The sequence below is a fragment of the Rosa chinensis genome, chromosome 1 (genome assembly GCF_002994745.2).
Source record: "Rosa chinensis cultivar Old Blush chromosome 1, RchiOBHm-V2, whole genome shotgun sequence".
NCBI lineage: Eukaryota > Viridiplantae > Streptophyta > Magnoliopsida > Rosales > Rosaceae > Rosa > Rosa chinensis.
This window is the reverse complement of record NC_037088.1, coordinates 21,279,852-21,299,841: the sequence shown is the minus strand read 5'-3', so window position 1 is coordinate 21,299,841 and position 19,990 is coordinate 21,279,852. Positions and strand designations below refer to the sequence as shown.

At 32.6% G+C, this 19,990-nt stretch overlaps 2 protein-coding genes, 1 long non-coding RNA gene and 1 pseudogene across 15 annotated transcripts; all 4 read right to left on the bottom strand.

Annotated features, from left to right (window-relative positions):
- Positions 1-221: 221 nt before the first annotated feature.
- On the bottom strand, positions 222-719 carry LOC112203618 (annotated as a pseudogene).
- A 3,379-nt stretch (positions 720-4,098) lies between these two features.
- Positions 4,099-8,876, bottom strand: LOC112186795. 10 transcript variants are annotated; one of them, XM_040516929.1, is made up of 8 exons: positions 8,616-8,872; positions 7,925-8,044; positions 7,728-7,811; positions 6,675-6,752; positions 6,151-6,276; positions 5,976-6,059; positions 4,603-4,653; positions 4,099-4,474 (listed from the first exon to the last, which is right to left on the bottom strand). In XM_040516929.1, the coding sequence occupies exons 2-8, from the start codon at positions 8,040-8,042 to the stop codon at positions 4,134-4,136; spliced, it is 882 nt and encodes a 293-aa protein (XP_040372863.1). In that variant the 5' UTR covers positions 8,043-8,044; positions 8,616-8,872; the 3' UTR covers positions 4,099-4,133. The 10 variants fall into 10 exon arrangements, with proteins under 10 accessions (XP_040372863.1, XP_040372855.1, XP_040372860.1 ...); XM_040516921.1 differs by having other exon boundaries at positions 8,630-8,872; XM_040516926.1 differs by having other exon boundaries at positions 8,641-8,872.
- Positions 8,877-13,910: 5,034 nt separating this feature from the next.
- LOC112203609 lies at positions 13,911-15,970 on the bottom strand. Its single transcript, XM_040505452.1, has 4 exons — positions 15,952-15,970; positions 15,297-15,543; positions 14,582-14,757; positions 13,911-14,416 (listed from the first exon to the last, which is right to left on the bottom strand). The coding sequence occupies exons 1-4, from the start codon at positions 15,968-15,970 to the stop codon at positions 14,202-14,204; spliced, it is 657 nt and encodes a 218-aa protein (XP_040361386.1). The 3' UTR covers positions 13,911-14,201.
- A 1,004-nt stretch (positions 15,971-16,974) lies between these two features.
- On the bottom strand, positions 16,975-19,790 carry LOC112189994. Of its 4 annotated transcripts, none has more exons than XR_005808631.1 (5): positions 19,018-19,790; positions 18,368-18,457; positions 17,659-17,761; positions 17,516-17,581; positions 16,975-17,236 (listed from the first exon to the last, which is right to left on the bottom strand). It is a non-coding gene; the product is annotated as an uncharacterized LOC112189994 (long non-coding RNA). The 4 variants fall into 4 exon arrangements; XR_005808632.1 differs by lacking the exon at positions 16,975-17,236 and adding an exon at positions 17,243-17,408; XR_005808633.1 differs by lacking the exon at positions 16,975-17,236 and adding an exon at positions 17,243-17,408 and having other exon boundaries at positions 17,684-17,761.
- Positions 19,791-19,990: the final 200 nt, after the last annotated feature.

The window sequence follows — 19,990 nt, the reverse complement described above, 5'->3', positions numbered from 1 at the left end:
ATATCATATATAGGTTACAATGAATTCGTCTTATATACAATTGATAAGTATGTACTAACAATATATATATATACATACACTTCAACTAAAATGAGTCAGATTTTTTCGTCATGTTTGCAAATTTTTTTCTTTTTTTCTTTCTGTCTCTTTCTGTTTCTCTCTCTCTCTCTTTCTTTTATCGACACTGATGATTCAGTAATACAAAATAAGCATATGCTTATTTATAAGTTTTGTAGTACATCTTTGTAAACTATATTTTTAGTATATATGTTTGGAATATCGTGGTCATTATTTATCAAAATTTTTAATCCATTTCTCGTTGTAACTCTTGAAAGTGCTACATATAACTATCCATGAGTAAAGACTGGTTCTGGCAAATATATTCCTACATGGTTTAATGATTGACCTTGACTTTTGTTAATAGTCATAGCATAACAGGGTTTTACTGGAAATTGGCGTCTCTTAAAAATAAATGGCTATTTATTTTCTGATGCAGTAAGAACTATTCTAGGTATGAAAATTTTTTTACCTGTGTTATTTCCTGTCAATATTTTTGCTTCAATTAATCGATCAAATAATTTTGTCACTATTAATCTAGTGCCATTACATAAACCAGATATTTGGTTTAAATTTCTCAGTAACATTATTGGCATTCCAACTTTTAAAATTAATTCATGTGATGGTAATCCATTAAATTCAAGTTTATTCAAGAATTCCATAGGGTATAAAGTATCAATATTTTCATTCTTTCCGGAGTTTAATATAATACTATCAAAACTTAAATAAGTAATTTTGTTACCTGGTAATGAATTTTCAGCATAATTATTTATATCTCGAACTATAGTATTTCGTGGTGTAATAATTGCATGTTCTCTTAAATAATTAAAATCGTTATACTTCATATCAAAATTTGGATAAGTTGTCACAAAAATTGCTTCTATTGGATATTTATAATTGTGGATGAGCAAATCATTTGGTATTTCTATCCAAGATGTATCTTCATCATCTTTATAATTAATTGAAGATATACGACCTTCCCCAATTTCCAGTAACCAATTTACAAAAGTTGAAATATTTTTCTTATCTTCTTCAGTCAAATTGTTTCTTGATAATCTCATATTTTCTGTTAAGTGAAATATTTTAAATGATGGCCATAGATATGAACTATTTAGTGTAACTTCAATTATTTCCTCTTTAGTTCCTCCAGTAATAACAGGTAAAATTTGTCTAAAATCCCCACCTAATAAAATTGGTTTACCACCAAACGGTTTATTAATTTGAAAATTATTTGAATTTGATAGAATATCACGTAGAGATTTGTCTAACGCTTCAAAACAATGTTTATTACACATTGGTGCTTCATCTCAAATAATTAAATCTGTTTTCTCAATTAATTTGGCAAGTTGTGTACCTTTTTTTATTGGACATATTGATAAATTATTAATTATTAATGGTATCTTAAATCGAGAATGAGCTGTTCGACCGTTTGGTAATAATAATGAAGCAATTCCAGATGAGGCAACAGCTAAAACAATTTTTCCTTCAGATCTTAGTTTATTTATAATTGTATGCCATAGAAACGTTTTACCGGTTCCTCCATGACCATGAACAAAAAAAGTATTACACGTTTTTTCTTCAATTTCTTTAATAACCTCATTATATACAATTTTTTGACATGTATTTAATTGAGCAACTAAATTTAAATGTTGACGTTTTAATTCAAAACAATCATAATCTAATTCTTCTTTTAAGAGTTTGTTGTTTAAATCAAATATCATATTTATATCCGGCATTGGCAATTTATAATCTTTTAATGAACTTGATGATTTGTTAAACATTTGCTCTAATTCAAATAGCAATTTATTTTTTAGTTCGGATTCAGGTAAAACTAAATTTGGGTTACCAGTTTCAATTCTAGCTTTATACAAAATATCGTCTGCCATATTTACCCAATACGAATCTAGTAATGTTTCAGGATTTGTAACATCACAAAATAACATAATTGTAACAAATAATTCTCTAATTTCAGAAGCAGTTGCAGCGTGTAAAGAATTTTCTAATACTTCAATCCATTCTTTATCATCTCCCAATAAACCTAAGGCTTGACATGCTTCTTGATAAGAAGGATATATAATACCATTAATTGTTTTTATTGAATCAAAATTGATACAACCTTTTTGAATATTTAATAACATTTTCATATAATATAATTCATTTGCTGTGAGATTAATGTTTGTTATTCGACCAATGCTTTCACCTTTTTTTCTTGGTGTCCAATATTTTTTATGATCATCCCATACAAATTTAGTTGGAAACTCTGTATACGTTAATTCCGATGCTTTTGGATAAATTATGTTTGCTTTAAACCATCCGGTAAGCGTAGTATCCTCCGTACTTTTTTGTTTTATTATTGATTCAATTGATTGATGTTCATTAAAAATTATATTTTGTTCTGATGGTAAATGAATTTGTAAATGTTGTACAGCAGGATGTCTAGAATGAATTGAATATTCAAATAATCTCCATACAGATTCATGAGGAGTTAAATATCGGCAATTAAGGTAGGTCGAAATTTCATCATTTAAATCTTCACGTAATAGAATTCGGGCTCGATCTGGTCCTTTGTTTATATATTTAAACAAATATTTAATTAACATAGATTGAGAACATAATTCAACATTTATATGAGCATTATATCTTAATAATAAATTGCATTATAAGGGACAACAAAATTATTTCCAATTTGAATACCATTTTTTAAAACATATTTTGCGGGATCATTACGATGTCTATATACTGTAGGTGTATTTAACTCAAATATAGTGTTTACATTAAATGACTTTGGAAAAAATTTTGAACATTTTCCATTTCGCATGCAAGGGGATTTTATATTTAACTCTCCGCAAGATCCATGAATCATAAATTGACTAACAATTTCAAAGAGTTCTGGATTTGTATTTTTATCTGGTATTTCTGCTGAAATGATAGAGTCAATGTCAGCTGCTGTATAACATTTATAAGCCTTTTTCAGCCAGAATAACATATGAGCATGAGGAAGTCCTCTTTTTTGAAATTCTATTGTATGAACATATGCATCTATTTCTCTAAAAGGTTCTCCAGATTTAATATAAGTAATCATATCTTCCAATTTGATTTTAAAAATTCTTGAAATTATCCTCAATTTTATACTTAGGTTTATTTTCAAAATATCTTTGAATTTCTATCCATTTAACGTTGCAAGTAAAAGTTATAAATAAATCAGGATTACCATATTGTCTACAAATTGCCATAGCATCTTGATAATTATTAATCATATCTCTTGGACTTCCTGTATGAGAGCTAGGTAAAATAATTTTTTGTCCTAAATCGCCAGCTTTATTTAGTTGTACTTGAAGCTGCATTATAAAAAAATTTCAAAATTTCACTCCGAAATTTTTTTTGATTTTTTCTGATCCAATCTAAACGATTTTCTTCAACAATTGCATAAGAATCCACTAAAAATTGTTGAAATAATCGTCCACCTTTTAATAAAGTACTTAATTCGTTGTTCATTCGTTGTTTCGATCTTGAATTTGGTATGCTATATATTCTCGCATAGATATTCTTTGTCTCTTCTTCTGAGAATTTCCTTCAAGTTGTTGTATTAATAAATCAGGTCTATATCCATCTTCACCGTACGGAAAAAGTATTGAATACTGTAATGACATATACTTGGAATGTATTTTAGAAATTCGTTGCAAACCACTATTTTTTGATTCAATGATTAAATCTTTATTTGAATCATGTTCTCCAATATCACCTACAATTAAACCACCAATTTCTTCACTTATAGGTAATTCATATTATTTGTTATCAGTTGATTGACGATCAAGTATAGTCATATTTAATATAGGCATCAAACCATTTTCAAATCTATTCCTTATTGTACGAAATTCTTTTACTAATTCATTAGTTTGATCAAACATTTTTATGAGTCCTTTAACAATATCTAATCTAATGTTTTCATTTACATGATTAGGATCAATCGCATTAACACGCTTTAACACTTCATTTTTCATGTCATATATATATAATTGAGCATATTTAAGAGATTCTCCATTAAAAGGTAATATAGATCCCATTAAATGATGTACTTAACCACTAATTTTAAAAACATAAAGACCTGATCCAATATTTATTTTATGATCAATACATGCTCCCATCGATGTAAAGGAAAACATTGAATTATAAACTCTTATATTTTCTCTAAATAATCTGCTTTCTGGGCTATTATCTGGATTTAATAGATTATCAAGAAATAACGGTGTTGGCTTTGCTTGTTCAAGTTTGATTTCGCCTTTTCTGCAACAATTTGTATAAGTGATGGATGCATTAGAGGATGGTCGTTTAACAGCTTCTCCACGCCAGAATCGTGCACCACAATGCTCACATCTATAGCTGTTATCACTGAAATCTTCATATCTGACAGTTGATCCTGCAACAAAAATGTTTCTTTTTGTTAAATTATTTCTAATCAGAACCTTTTTTTTTTTTTGTTTATCTTCCTTGGCATGTATATATATATATATATATATATATATATAGTGGCTTCACAGGAATAACCTTGCTTCGCCCTTTGATATGACGCTTGACCAAATGATCGTCGGCATTGACCTGCATATAATATTTGAAATCAGTTTCTACATATCGGAAACAATTGTGTTCGTTTAATTCTGTTGATAGATCTGTATAACAGCTCAAAAAAAGTAGTCAGATTAAGATAACACCTAAATAAAAAATCTTAAATTGACACATTATAATAAACAAAGCTGTTATTTATCAAGATTTGTATTACGTTTTCATTTAGTTATGAAAGGAAACGTTTTCATTTAGTTATGAAAGGAAGGGAGAAAAAAAAACAGACAAAAACCAAACAGAAACCTTAAATCCAGTAGTTTATCAACCTAGCAACCGAATTCTATCATTATAAGCCGCAATTTGAAATTAACTTTTTGAATCTTCATCTCATCAAATTCAAATCATACTCCAACAGTTAACCAATATTGCAGTTTCACAACTTCTGTCATCTGCATTAGGTTATGAATTGCTTATATGAAATGCTTTCAGAGATACCATTGTGGCCGGATCAATCTTACTGTGAAGGACTATATGCAATTAACAGGTCTATAATTCTTGAACTAAACATAAACACGGGAAAGTTACTAACTCAACTTCCTTAGATAATGCACATACTTCGCTTGATAGCAATTCAATCACTGATAAACCTTCACAGAAAAAGAAGAGTAAACTTTAACACTTAAAACAGCATCACCTAAGATAATATTAGAACCAAACGACAAAGAAGGTGTTGGTAGGTATGATCTCGTACTGTAGATAACTTTCATCCCCTGAACTATATTCTTTATTATCATGTACAACATCAAATTCTTAAGTAAAGAGAAAAGACCAAACAATACACTGAAATATAATTACCACAAAGAATTGAGTACTTTACATAACTGATTTAAAATACCAAACTGACATATAGGAACAAACATTGCCACCTATAGTAAAGTTTTCCTTAACAAAGATGTTTTATTACAGACTAAGTGAAGATAGCAATCGTATAGAATAACCATACTACCATAACAAATAACAACAATACATTCAAATCGTCAACAAAAAGCACACAGCAAACCCTCCACTGAAACAATATTCCCCAAGATAACATAGAAACCAAACAACAAAGAACATAATAAATTGGTTAATACATCGTTTCACTGTCATTCCCCAAACTAATATATGCAGAAGGTACAGCAGGCTTTCAGATTTAAGAAGACTTGCAAATGTAAATTGTCATCACTACATACATTTACATTCCAAGCCACAAAATAAGAATGTAAAATCAAAACTGGATCACCCAAATCAGTCGTAGGTTTGCATTTCACTTTCTGTATCTAAAAACTACAAATAGATGAAGAGATTTTGATTTATACCTGGAGTACTATCTTTATCACCATCTATAAGTTGACTTCCATTCTCACATTCATTAGATCCTTCAGTAATGCTTGGACAAAACACTGTAATGAAAAATGAAACAAGATGAATTAACTTACCTTTCCACATAAACATACACGCATAAATATCAATTTTTAACAAAGTTATACTTACTTCTTTTCAATCTCTTTGATCTAACATGACTGGATTCAGTTTTTCCTTCATCAACTTTCTCACCAGAAGATTGTTTTAAGAACTTTTTTCTTCCTCTCTTGGTATTTTTAGCTGCCCTATTTGTGACTGCACATAAAATTAAATTAACATTTTAAATTACCATGCTCACGCATAATAATCTGGCATTGCCCTATTTGTGACTGCACATAAAATTAAATTAACATTTTAAATTACCATGCTCACGCATAATAATCTGGCATTGAACTTCAACATAAATGCTCCATATTGTTAAAATAACTTATTCACAACCAATTATATCCAAGTAAATAAATGCAAACTCTCTGATTGAAATGTTAAAAAAATGAATGAATTAGTTCAGTTCATACAGTTGAATGAATGAATAAAGGAAAAATTCCTTTTCAATATGCTCACATTATGTGAGTGATTTGATTAAAAACTTGTTTAAACAAAGGACTGCCAAGAAGTAAACAAAGTAAAAATATATAATTAAGAATCTTTACTACCATCAGTTGGGAGGTGTTGGAAAGAATTATTTTCATTTAATTCCACCAATGAATCTGCAGGTAAAACAGGGCAAAAAACTAAAGTTAAATTAGCATTCACGTTACACAGAAAATGTTAAATTAATATATAATAATCAATCAAACAACCACTCATTCAAAATCAACAATATGTATGATACACTTATAATATGTTTCTGTTTAGTACTTCCAGTTTTTGCTCTGTATCCCTAGGTAGTCTACAGAAAACTATATTCAAGTCAAAACAATTACCATTTATATTTTTTACACAGAGAGCCAGAAACTAAGAACCTAAAACAACCACCGAATCAAGCAAAGCCCACTCATAGAATACACGTTCACAATTACAGGTTTTTAAGACACATTAAATTTTTTCAATTACTGTGTATCTACTGTTTAAAATCAATCCTTTCACACCTGCAACATGTATAATGGGAATGATACATGAACATCATTTACTCACAATACTTTAAAAAAAAAAAATTTGAATACATAACAAAAGAATTCATGTCTCTGAGCAAATCATTTTTAAAAAATTTGACAAAGCAAAGGAATTGTATAATAGAAAATCGTACATAAACCACAGATTACTAATTCAGTATTCTAAATCAACACAAACAACAAATAGAAACTTACATCAAGAACAACAGAAGTACACAAAGAAGAAATAAAATTTAAAAGTATTGAATACCGATTCTTTGTCAGCAACTTCATCAAACAATCTCTGGATACCAAGCCTCCACTAATCTCTAAACCAAAGCATTACAGAAATAATCAAGCAAAATCTTAAACTCTCATCGATAAAGAGAGAATGCAGACCAACAACATAAACACTTAAAATTGTGATTTCTGACCCTCTAAACTTTATTCTATGGCAGCCATTAAGCTCAATCCAATTTGAACAAATTAGTTTACCAATACTGACTCAAAAACTAACAATAACGAATACCCACGCCAGATACAAAGTAGCCTGTAAAGCTTCCATCTTTACCTAAATAAATCAAACATCCAGCCATAAACAGAACTTCATTATACCTTGACTGACATTTTGATCATCATCTCCTGATTGCATTTCATTCTGACATTCATTAGATCCTCCAGCAATTTCTGGATGAAATACTGTAACCAACAATGAAACAATATGAATTAATTTACATTGCACAGACACAATTATTTTTCTTCACACCACTTATAAATGTCAATGTTTAAGAAAGCATCAAAGCGATACTCACTTGTTTTCAATCTCTTCGATTTGACACAACTACATTTAGATTCTCCTTGATCAACTCGGTCACTTGTGGATTGTTCCAAGAACCTCTTTATCCCTCTCCTGGCATTCTCAGCTGCCATCTCTGTAGTTACATATATAATCCAATTAAAATTTTAGATCATAATCCTCATTCATGATAATTTATCAATCAACTTGATTCCAAAGAAGGTCATTAAACATGGAAAAAACAAATATTATCACTTAATAAACAAATATTAAGAATATTGTAACAAACTAAGCACAAATTGCATAATAAAAGCATATGCGACGACGAACAGAGAAAAGAAAAACCTGCCTTTGAAAATGATCTGACGTGAAAGAAAAAAAAAAAAAATCATTTGAACTCAAAAAGAAAAGCAATATTAATAATCTAATAGTTTAGCTGCCAGTGATATGCAGCTAATTAGTCAAATCTACAGAGTAAAACCCCAAGATTAATCAAAGCGGCTACAAAGAACTGCAATTTGCAGAATTCACTCTATACCCAAACCAACTTTAACATACAAAGACAATTCTAAAGTCTCCACATTTGGAATTTTCCAACTGTAAAACTCTAGAAACTAAAAACCCAAATGCTTACACGACTTGGACTAAATCCTAATATCAAAAAGACAATGAAATTCAACACTGTGCTGTAATAGATTAATTAATACCCCTAGAGGTTTACCCAATTCTTACTGTGATTTCAATTCCCCCGCCGAGGTCGGTTGAATATGAAGCTCGATTTGGATAAAGGCTACCTGAAAAGGATGAATCACTATTTTTTATTTTTATCGCTGATGTCGGTGGATTATGAGATGGGATTTCGATTTTGATAGAGATTTTCGGAAAAGTATGAGGTCGGTTGCAACGCTTGGTTTAGTAAGGATCGACTGTGGTTTTCTCTATATTGCCTCAAGATAGAGACTTCTGGAAAAGTAGGAGGTCGGTTGCCTCATATAGAGACGTCTGGAAACGTATAGAAGCATGGCAACCCATAATTAGACGAAGAAGAGATGGGCAAAAGCGTCATTCAATTGGGGCACGAATGAACAGTAACGCCCGGATAGAGACTTTCGGAAAAGTATGAGGTCGGTTGCAACGCTTGGTTTAATAAGCGTCTTCTTATTCTGAATATTCAAGTTCAAAATATTAATAGGAATTTACAGCTGTGTAACTTTTAGACAGAGCACCATAACTATAAACGAAAAACAATTATTAGCTCTGCTGTGTAACTCCCTGGTGATCAATTGCTACAACGTTTTTAAGAAAAACAATAATAACAATTGTAGTCAGAAAAAAAGAAGGATCCTCTGCTAAATATGGTCCTGAACAGGATAACTATAAATGCAAAAGAAGTATTAGCTCTGCTATGCAACTTGCTTATAATCAGTTCCCACAATTTTTTTAAGAAAAGCAATCATATCAATTGAAGGGATCCCAAATAATTGATCCTTGTTTTATAGTCTACTTGAACCGACAATCAATAAAACACAGAATAGACAACATGGTTTGCAGTGAGCTGGCAAGCCTACCTAAATCAATCCAAGCATTAGTTATATCTTCTTCAGCATTGAAACTTTGCTCATGAAGAAGAGGGTGGAACAGATACCCAACAACAGATCAAAATCACAAACAATAACACCTAATTCAAAAGCAGACTCAAAAATTTCTGAAAAGTGCATTATGGTTGTTGTGTTTCACATAGATCAGTGAAAAGTTTAAGATGAATTTTAATGTGTGGATGAGATCAGTCATCTAGCAAGTAGCAACAAAGTAACAGAGCCAAAACAAAACAAAAAAGTTTGAACCAGAAACCAATTTCAATGATGATCTTATTCACATAGAAGCAACAATGAACATTAAATTGAGCATCTAAACTAATTGACTGAGATCATACCTTGCTAGCATGTAATATTCTGGATGGTGTGAATTTGATTTCAACAGCATTAACTTGCTTGCATGAGTTGTAATGATGGGATCCCCACTGAAACCAAAACCAGGCTGCAATGTCTCTTTTTTTCTTTAACAAACTACATATACCCCCTTGATAGGATTTCAAAACACAAAAAACTCCACAACATTTGATTTTGAACATTTAAGGACAAAAGTTTACACTTAAGGACAATATGCTCTCCACTTGCCACATGTCATGAGTTAATTTACTTTTTTACCCTTAACTACTTATTTTGACTTGTAATCCCTTTATAATGATTAAATCTTACAAATAAGGACAATTTGCTCTCCACTTGCCACATGTCATGAGTTAATTTACTTTTTTACCCTTAAGTCCTTAACTACTCATTTTGACTTCTAATCCCTTTATATTACTTTTTTTTCTTTTTCTGAGATTAATCCCTTTATGTTACTTTTTTTTTTATGAGAATAATATGTTTATATTACTTTTTTTTTTCTTGAGAATAATCCATTTATGTTACTTCTCAAAAGCAAAAAAATATATATATCTTTCTTCTATATGTTGCTAAGAGAATGAACTCTCATCTCATCGCCTAATCCTACTATTGCACTCGTCCAATCCTGCTACTGCACTCGCTGCACTCATACTCGTAAATTTTTGCTACTGCACTTGTACTCGTGTCCAGTTCTGCTACTCATGTTCTGCTACTGCACTCATCATCACCTAATCCTGCTACTGCACTCGCTGCACTCATACTCGTCCAGTTCTGCTACTTGTGTTCTACTACTGCACTCGTCATCGCCTAATCCTGCTACTGCACCCGTCCAATCTGCTACTGCACTCGCTGCACTCATACTCGTCCAGTTCTGCTACTGCACTCGTCATCACCTAATCCTGCTACTGCACTCGCTGCACTCATACTCGTCCAATTCTGCTACTGCACTCATGCTCGTCCAATTCTGCTACTGCACTCGCTGAACTCATACTCGTCCAGTTCTGCTACTGCACTCGTCCAGTTCATGAAGAATATGTACTGCACACATAGTAGCACATGACAATAATATGTACTTCACACATGCACATTATGAGTGATGGGATAGTGAAACAATAGAGATCTCACAGAAGTGAAAATCATATTTTAGGCTCCATGTTTGGTTTCAAACAAAATCTCCAACAATAATAAACTAAACACAGTAGCACATAACAACAATAAACTGCAGAAAGAAACTTCAAATAAACACAGTAGCACATAACAACAATAACACAGTAGCACAAATACAACGATAACACAGTAGCACATAACAACAATAAACTAAACACAGTAGCACATAACAACAATAAACTAAACACAGTAGCACATAACAACAATAACACAGTAGCACAGTAGCACAAATACAACGATAACACAGTAGCACAAATACAACGATAGCACATAACAACAATCACAGTAGCACAGTAGCACAAATACAACGATAACACAGTAGCACAGTAGCACATAACAACAATAACACAGTAGCACAGTAGCACAAATACAACGATAACACAGTAGCACATAACAACAATAAACTACAGAAAGAAACTTCAAATAAACACAGTAGCACATAACAACAATAACACAGTAGCACAGTAAACTAGTGACTGTCAAATCCTCAACCACCTTACAGATAAAGAGAAAAAGGAGCATTAACATTCTGCCGTTAGTGTTAGTGCTAAAAGAGCTGTAGGACAATAACTAGCTGCCTAATAAAATAACAACAGGTCAGTCCTAAGTTGAATAAAAACCCAGACCAGTTACCAACAAAATATGCTGTTGTCCTTTATCATTGTCGTAGTTTAAAACAACTAACAAAGAAAACTTAGATATTATAGTTATAAAAAGTTAAACCTAAAACCTGAACACAATTCACAATAAAAGAAATAGATGGGAAGGCTAACACAACCTATACCTCACAACAAATAAGCCTAATCTTTTTGCAATTCAGTTAATCCACATAACGTTGCAATGCAATGGGGTGAAGAATCCAAGCATGTGAAAAACAAAAAGTTTACTACTTAGCCCACTCTCTGCGACTGCTAAAGTCACCTAAACTACACTGAAAACAATTGCATATCAGAGAAACTCAGCAACCTCACCAAAACAAACAACAATTCTCATACATAAAATAACCGAAAAAGCCCACAAATTCATTTAACAGCTTGCTTAAGGAAAGGCGCTCAAGTTCACAAACAAAACAAAAATAAGAATACATCTGGGCACCGGCATCTTCTTCTAAAACAAATACAAAAATAAGAATACATAAGGCTAACACAGTAGCACAGTAGCACAAATACAAGATAAGAACATTGATATACCTTTTCAGGAAACGGCGCCGTACTGTTCTCTTCTTCTTGCCCAGCAGCCTTGCTAGCACTCAAGCCACCACTATCGTCAGCCATCACAGCTTTGTTCTCTTCTTCTTCTTCCTCCCTTTCACCCTCCGAATCGGAGTCTTCCTTCTCCGAAATCACAATCACGCGGTCCTTCTACTTCTCCTTCTCCGGCTCCGGCAGCACCGCCTCCTCCTTCAGCTTTTTCACAGCTAACCTCGTCCTCGGCCTCACCACAACGACTCGATCATTATATTTACAGTTGCGAAGCTTTGAGAGTCATGGACATGGCTGAGATTTCAAGCTGAGCGCTGCTACTACGGAGATTTTGCAAAGCGTTTTGGATATGTCGCTGGAGTTTTTAGGTTTTCCAATTTGGGTTTGGGGGTTTTGCGTTTTGCATTTGGGGATTTCAGGTTTTGGTCGGTGAGGAACTGAGAATTATGGCAGTGGCATGAGCGTAAATTATAATAAAAACTGAGCATTTTAGTCATTTTTTATCAAAATTTGAAGCCAGGTCTGCTTCATTTGGTTTTGGGCCTGGGCTTATGTCCTTATTTGTATAAAACAAATTGAATGTGAGTTTTCTGTGTTTATATCTTTGGTCATGTGCTACTATGTAATTTTCTATTTTTTCTTTTTCTTCAAGGAAATTGGTATATGCCTGCGGGATCACATATAAGCAAGAGATTTAGACATAGCAAGACTGGAACGTGTGGTACAAATAAATCGATCTACAACTCATGGACAAAAAGAGTGAATTCCTAAAGAAATTGTATTGGGTACCTGAAATTAGAGGAGATAATGAGCAGAAACAAAGAAAGGAATTCCAAATCCACAGATCAAAAGCAACGAACCGAACTCTCTCAATCTCGCTTATACGGCTGTAGAAGATGGTGGCACGATTGGGAGCTCCAATTTGGGTATTTGGGTGTAACAGTAGAAGAGATAGATAGTCGATGAGACGAAGGTTGAAGTCCGTGGAAGCAGAGGTCGGTTGCAACGCTTGGTTTAATAAGGATATTTGGGTGTAACGGTAGAAGAGAAAGAGATATAGTCGATGAGACGAAGGTTGGAGTCGGTTGCAGAGGTCGGTGGAAGCAGACCCAGTTCTTTATATTGCCTCAAGATAGAGACTTCAGGAAAAATATGAGGAGGTCGGTTGCCTCATATGGAGACGTCTGGAAACGTATAGAAGCATGGCAACCCGTAATTAGAAGAAGAAGAAAAGGGCAAAAGCGTCATTCAATTGGGGCTCGAATGAACAGTAACACCGGAATGAACAGTAGAACAGTGTATCCTCCTTTAGTATATAGTATAAAAGTATAATAATAACTAGGAAAGTATGCCTGCGCGTTGCCGCGGGAGTTACGATTCTTTGTGAATTGTTTATAAATGTTGGTTGTTTGTGAGTTAAAAGGAATTACAGGAGTAAAAACAGTGGAGATACACACTAGCAATATGAACAATTCTTAGGTTCACCCCTTGGGTGAATGAGCATATTCACCCTCTCTTGCGATTAAGGCATAATAACTTTATAATTTTCTAATCTGACCATTCGTGTTGTATAACGTAATACAAAGATTAGCTCTGTAAAAAAAACCAATCAAATTGAAGACCTTCTAGTCGTTCATTTCTATGAAATATATGGACAGTTCATCATAATAGTAGTTAGTGTTGTTAGAACCATCCTTTTTTTTTTATTCAATTAGATAATTAAATGATTTCTGATTCGATTGATTTTTTACAGAGATGATCTTTAAAGGCTTATTTAAGATATGTACCGTTGGATTATAAATTTATTAAGTGAAAATACGTTAATCGACAATGGGGGTGAATATGCTCGTTCACCCTAGGGGTGAATCTAAGAATTGTTCTATAGCTATTCATTTAAATATGCTACTCTTGCCTAATAAAAGTTTCAGAGAGAAACAAAAAAGAACTATTAACTTTGGGAAGTGATGCTTCTCTCATATCACTTGTGATCACCGGACTTGTTAATGCTGCTGCAACAATAGTTTCGATGTATGGTGTTGATAAGTGGGGGAGGAGGAAGCTCTTCCTTGAGGGAGGAAGTCAAATGTTGATATGCCAAATAGTTGTGGCGGCTTGCATTGGTGCAAAATTTGGATTGGATGGAAATGCCGGTAACTTGCCAAAGTGGTATGGAATTGTTGTGGTAGTTTTCATCTGCACATATGTAGCGAGCAATCTAAATTCAGAAGCTTCATTCTTTATTATGTCATAAATTATACCCTTTCCTTTAGACAAATCAACAACCAATCAAAAAAAAAAAAAAACAAATAACCTACCAATGAAGATAGAATAGTACACAACTGGAACAGAGGGCATTACCTTCCCTTGACATTAAACTCTGAGTCAAGGAGAAGAAATCACCAGATGCAAGGCAGTGAGATGTGTGTAGGTATGCCAATCCAGTCTTCTGTACGATGTCTTCAGGGTGAACAACTTTATGCCGAGAGGGAGCTTCTGGATCTGTTTTTGTGTCGATCACATATATGTGACCTGATCTGAAAGAGAAGAACACTTAATAAGACATATATCATACAGTGGAATCCTTCTATCGAATGATCAGCAAATTTTTCCTAAATCAATGCATAGACTCATACTTGAAAAAAAATATTGTTGACTTCACTTGGCATAACTTCTTTCCAGTAGGCTTTATAATGCTTAATTTATAATTTAAAACCATGCAGCTCACATACATATGGGATCAATATGAATGTAAGCTCAACAACTTAACATTTTGGGCTTCAACTAATCAATCATGTTTTAATTCAAGTCAACTAAGATTCCAGCTTTTCTGTTTTTTCATCTTTCTAATTTTTAATCATAATATCTTGCATAAGAAGAACCTACATCTAACGCGAGCTTCTCCAACTGCTCCCCTGTATTCGCATAAATTTCTTAATTTAGGTACCTTTTATCTACTTAACTACTGATTAAACCAAGCCTAAATGCCTGGAAAAAAGAGAGTTTCCACTAACAGAAACAATTTCAAAATTTCTGGTAAAAGCATGATGCTAGAAACAAACGAAGGAAAACGCACCTGTCAAAAATTCCCTGACAAAGAATAAAAAGTGACAGTAGCTGTCGTCGACCAAACTGCCTCCTGTTGGTCCTCTGGGCCCCATGAAATCTGTTTCGAGAACGGGATCCAGATCCACTGCTACCCCCACTATCAATAGACGATCCAGAACCAGAAGTAGAAGTAGCTCTCTTCGCTAGACCCTGGCTAGGGCCACCAGAATCCGAAGAAACTGCTTCCACCTTCTGAGTGTCCACACTAATGCTTTCTGCAGAAACAATATGACCCAAAAACCCAATACTGTTGAGCCAAAACTCACATTTGTTGATACATAGACGGTATCAAATAATAGACATTTTATTTCATGGCCGGTAGGAAAAAGAAAGAAAAAAAATCAATGGCTAATTTGGAGGTTAGTGTTTAATTTTCATCACCTTATTAACAAAGAAATAAGTACTTACTATTTGAAACTTTATGATAATGCTTATAGTATAGTTTGAATTTGATGAGATGAAATGAGAAAGGGTTTCAACGTGTTGGAGTGTGAGAAGAAGACTCCTGAAAGTGAGGTTGACGCTTCAAAACAAAAGTTCAAATAAATTTGCACATGTAACTTTGCCGTTTTGTTAAACACCTATCCACTTACCTTAAAAACTAATTGCATGATATTACATACCATAAACAAATAAGAGCATGAGAATAGTAGCTGAATAAGCAGTTGGTAAGAAGCAGTAAACTTACCATTAGGAAATCATCTGAAGTAGTACATAACAACTGCAGTGATATGTGTCTTCCCGAGTTCGGTTGGTAATGTCACCAGCGTATTAAAAAAAAATGTTGTCTTGATGATACCAAATTGATAGTCACGCCTAGGAAAACCAAGATTAATCAATTTCAGATACAGTGCAGGTTGGAACAGCTTCTTGACAACTCTGTCTAATTCACGCAAGTCGCATTGTTTCTACAACGAAAAGCAAATTGAACAATAATTGAGAAGGTCAAATGAGAGCACTATAGGAATGATCTGAAACTTGTTCAGATCAAATTCAAACAGGGGAGCAGAATAGGGAATGAAAGAACTCTTAAGTCAATAAAAAAAGAAAAATGCAAGAAACATATTTTCAGAATTTTTGCTTGGTTATTATATTTATTTCCCTTTGATCAGAATTTGATTTTGGGTAAAGAAATGATCTTATATATCCAGGCATCTAAATCAAGTGGCTTTGAATCGTCGTACGTTTTTACTTGCTAATTATTGGAAACAGTGATTTGCAAAATCAAAGAATGTGCTTGCAATTTATAAACCAAATCATAAAAGGAAAAGAAATTGCAGTTCCAAAGATACACTTTCCTCATGAAGAAAAGCCAATTTATTTTAGTTACTGAGTTGAGATTAGTGGTTTGAATTGCTTCTCATTGCTTGGTTTTTTTTTTCTAACATTGCTTCAATTTGAAGAAGTTGTTTTCTGTTGTCTGCCAGTGCCAAATACAATATCTTATACAAACCAGGATGAAATGTCTATTTTACTTGTTCTTCCTTACGAAGTTTGATGAGGAAGGAGACAAACTGCAGCTTTTGGTACTAAAAATTGATGAATGCAGAGATCGGTGAAAAGTTTAAGATGAATTTTTATGTACAAAAGAGATCAACTATCTATCAAATAGCAACAAACTGACAAAGCAAAAAGAAAAAAGAAAAAAATCTGAACGAAAAACTTATTTCAATAATGATCTTATTCAAACAGAAGCAACAATGAAGGTTAAATTAAGCATCTAATATTCTAGATGGTGTGCATTTGATTTCAACAGTATGAACTTGCTTGCATGAGTTGTATTGATGGGATACCCACCGAAAGCAGAACCAGCCTGCAATGTTTATTTCTTCTTTCTTCAAGGAAATTGTATATCCTTGCTAGACCATGTATAAGCAAGATTGGAACATGTGATACAAACGAATCAATCTACAATTTATCGGCAAAGCAAAACACATAAACCATGAACATCATCAAAGCTAATTTACAGTTATTTGGAATACGTCTATCTAATTCTAATGTATAGAAAACCTTATGATGAACATTATTGCTCATAAGATAATAACTATTTTCAACTCTTTAATATCTGAATTTATGCTCCCTACATCATAAACCAAAGGGAAACAAAAATTTCAGTAATCCATTAAAAACAGAGATTAGTAGTATGTATAAAAGCCTAGCTATATGTAATTTCATGACTATACTTACATGGCTATGATGACCAAATGTAGTACAGACAGGTCTTCTTGAAGGTAGTTGCTGGTGTTGTGTTCTCTGCAAATTGCCAGATTAATTGGATTGATTAGATGAATCAAAAGTTACATAACTATTAAAAAGAGAGCAAAGTATACTTCAGTAATGAAGATTGGCATTAACCGGTGATCCTGTCAATGTGCAATAATCCCCCATGGTCTTCTGTGCATGCTGAAGCTTCTTTTTCTTTGCCTTCCTGACCTGCATTTTAATTTTTTTAATTTTTTAGGCACTACTAAATTTTGAGTTGAAAACATTTAACAAATTACACATACAAAGTCCACATATACAATAAAACTACAAACATAGAATTACAGCTTAAAATTCTATAGGACACCTAGATATACAATAAAACTATAAACACAAAATTCATCTCTTACACTAAAGTAATCTTTCTAAAGAAGCTGGCAGAATGTAACGTCAAAAAGTTGCCCTACAAATAGCTCAACCTGCTTGTAGAGAGGAAAGAGTCCCACACTTGATCAAGCAATCCAGATCATCTAACTCAATGACTGACAGAGTTATATTTGTAATTATAGTGAACAGTATAGCTTCCTTTTTTCTTTTTACTTAAAGCTTTCTCTGGAAGCTGCCAGTATGCATTTTTTTTTTTTTTATTTTTTTTTTATTAAAAGTGTGTTGTGAAATGTAAGAGAAGTTACAATCTACAATCTTCCTTTCTTTTTCTTTTTTTTTTGCTTTGTGTATATATATATATATATATATATATATGGAATGAATGAATGATGGTGTTTTTCAATCACACATACAAAGCAATAAATATCAGAAAAACGCAAGAAGACTTACAAAGCTATGATCAACGTTGATGAAATAGTGGTGTCAAGTCTTCAGGATGGTCTTTTTCCAAACGCAGGTTTTTTTATTTCAACATTATTCCTGCAACCAAATCTTTAAATCAGGTTTGTAGTTGAAATTTTTTACATTCAATATTGTAAAAACATTATCAATCAAATGCAATTACCTGGAATATTTTGATATGTTGTAATTTTGATCGATGATTTAAAAATTCAATAGATATGTTTTGATACAGAATAGAAGTTGTTATTTTTATGTTTTTGTATGGTTTGAATATTTTATTTCTCGCTGCTTTTATCAGTCAAAAATGATATTAGAAATAGATGAAGGTCGTTGGTATTTTATTTGAGTAATAGATGATTTTAGTATGGTTTATATATAATTAATTATATGCAGAAGAAATTGATCGTTTGATCTCATATGATTTCATGTGTAAAACATTTTTATCTGATTGTTTTAATTTCAATTACTTGAATGCAAAGAAGATAGCAAAAGTTAATAGAAAAACGTTAAATACTATGAGACATAGTAGAAGATTATATATCTTATTAATATAGGAGAATTTTTACATTGTTTTGTAGAAGCTAATACAAAAATGCCAGCTATGAAAGTTTGCTATGCATGAACCTGGCTCTGATTACCTGTCTACACTATCCAAGATGTCTATTGCTGCTACTATTCAAAAAGTTAGATGCTGCTAAAGCAACTGGAGTTGATTCACAGAGTTTAAGTCTGGAGTTTCTTCCAAAAAAAACTACTTACTCCAGCTGTAGATATACAAAATGCTCCAGTTGATTCAGTGACTACAGTGATACAAAAACTGTAGTCAGTGCGGCTGCAGGTGAATAACATATATTGTTATAGTATCAGACATACACATACACATACACATACCTTCACGAAATCAAAAACTAATTCCTCTACATCATCAAAAAAACAAACAGAATGATGAAAAAACTTTAGATAGTTAAGTAGGTTGAAACAGCCCTATTCCAATTGAAAGTATTTATTCAAAATAGGATTTCAATCGCATTCAAATAGACAGCTTTAGGGAAAGAAGTGAAGGATAACGATTGCTGATGCTAACCAATTTCCTGTGAACACTGATGTCGACTGCGGATTTGAAACCGTGGTCTTCGTCTCTGCCAACACTACCCAAACAAACTCCATGGTCTATGCAATACTTTATATAAAGATGGTACATGGTAGAAGTGTAATTATCTCAAAAGCTGGATAGATCTAGAATATCAGAAAGAAGACAAAATTAGATATTTATAGAAGGATGTAGAAAGGATGATCTGGAAAGTTAATATCTGTGGAGCAATCTGGAAACCATGATTTGGAAAGGAAGGTCATCATTAGGTAGGAGAATGGGTGCTTTTCGAACTGTGTGTGGATTTGGCATGAAGGTTTTAGGTCAGATTGTTGGTCTGAGAGAGAGGCTGTGAGATAGGCGTCAGCAACTATTTCAAAGTGATTACCCTTTTCTTCTTTTTTCGTGTGTGTTTTTTTTTTTTTTTTTTTTTTGACTCTGTTGTCCGTTGTTTACACTAAGTAACCATTATATAAAAAATTATGAAACAGTAATATCAATATGGCATAACTTTTGTGATA

What these genes read in the sequence shown, in the direction of transcription:
- LOC112186795 (XM_040516918.1), bottom strand. Translation starts at nt 8,042, where the DNA reads ATGGCAGCTGAGAATGCCAGGAGAGGGATAAAGAGGTTCTTGGAACAA. An exon ending in ATCGAAGAGATTGAAAACAA is followed by an intron (nt 7,812 to 7,924) that starts GTGAGTATCGCT and finishes TGTTGGTTACAG; the next exon opens with TATTTCATCCAGAAATTGCT. An exon ending in ATATCAAAGGGCGAAGCAAG is followed by an intron (nt 4,475 to 4,602) that starts GTTATTCCTGTG and finishes TTTTTGTTGCAG; the next exon opens with GATCAACTGTCAGATATGAA.
- LOC112203609 (XM_040505452.1), bottom strand. An exon ending in TGTCAGGGAATTTTTGACAG is followed by an intron (nt 14,758 to 15,296) that starts GTGCGTTTTCCT and finishes CTTCTCTTTCAG; the next exon opens with ATCAGGTCACATATATGTGA. An exon ending in GAGTTTAATGTCAAGGGAAG is followed by an intron (nt 14,417 to 14,581) that starts GTAATGCCCTCT and finishes ACATATGTGCAG; the next exon opens with ATGAAAACTACCACAACAAT.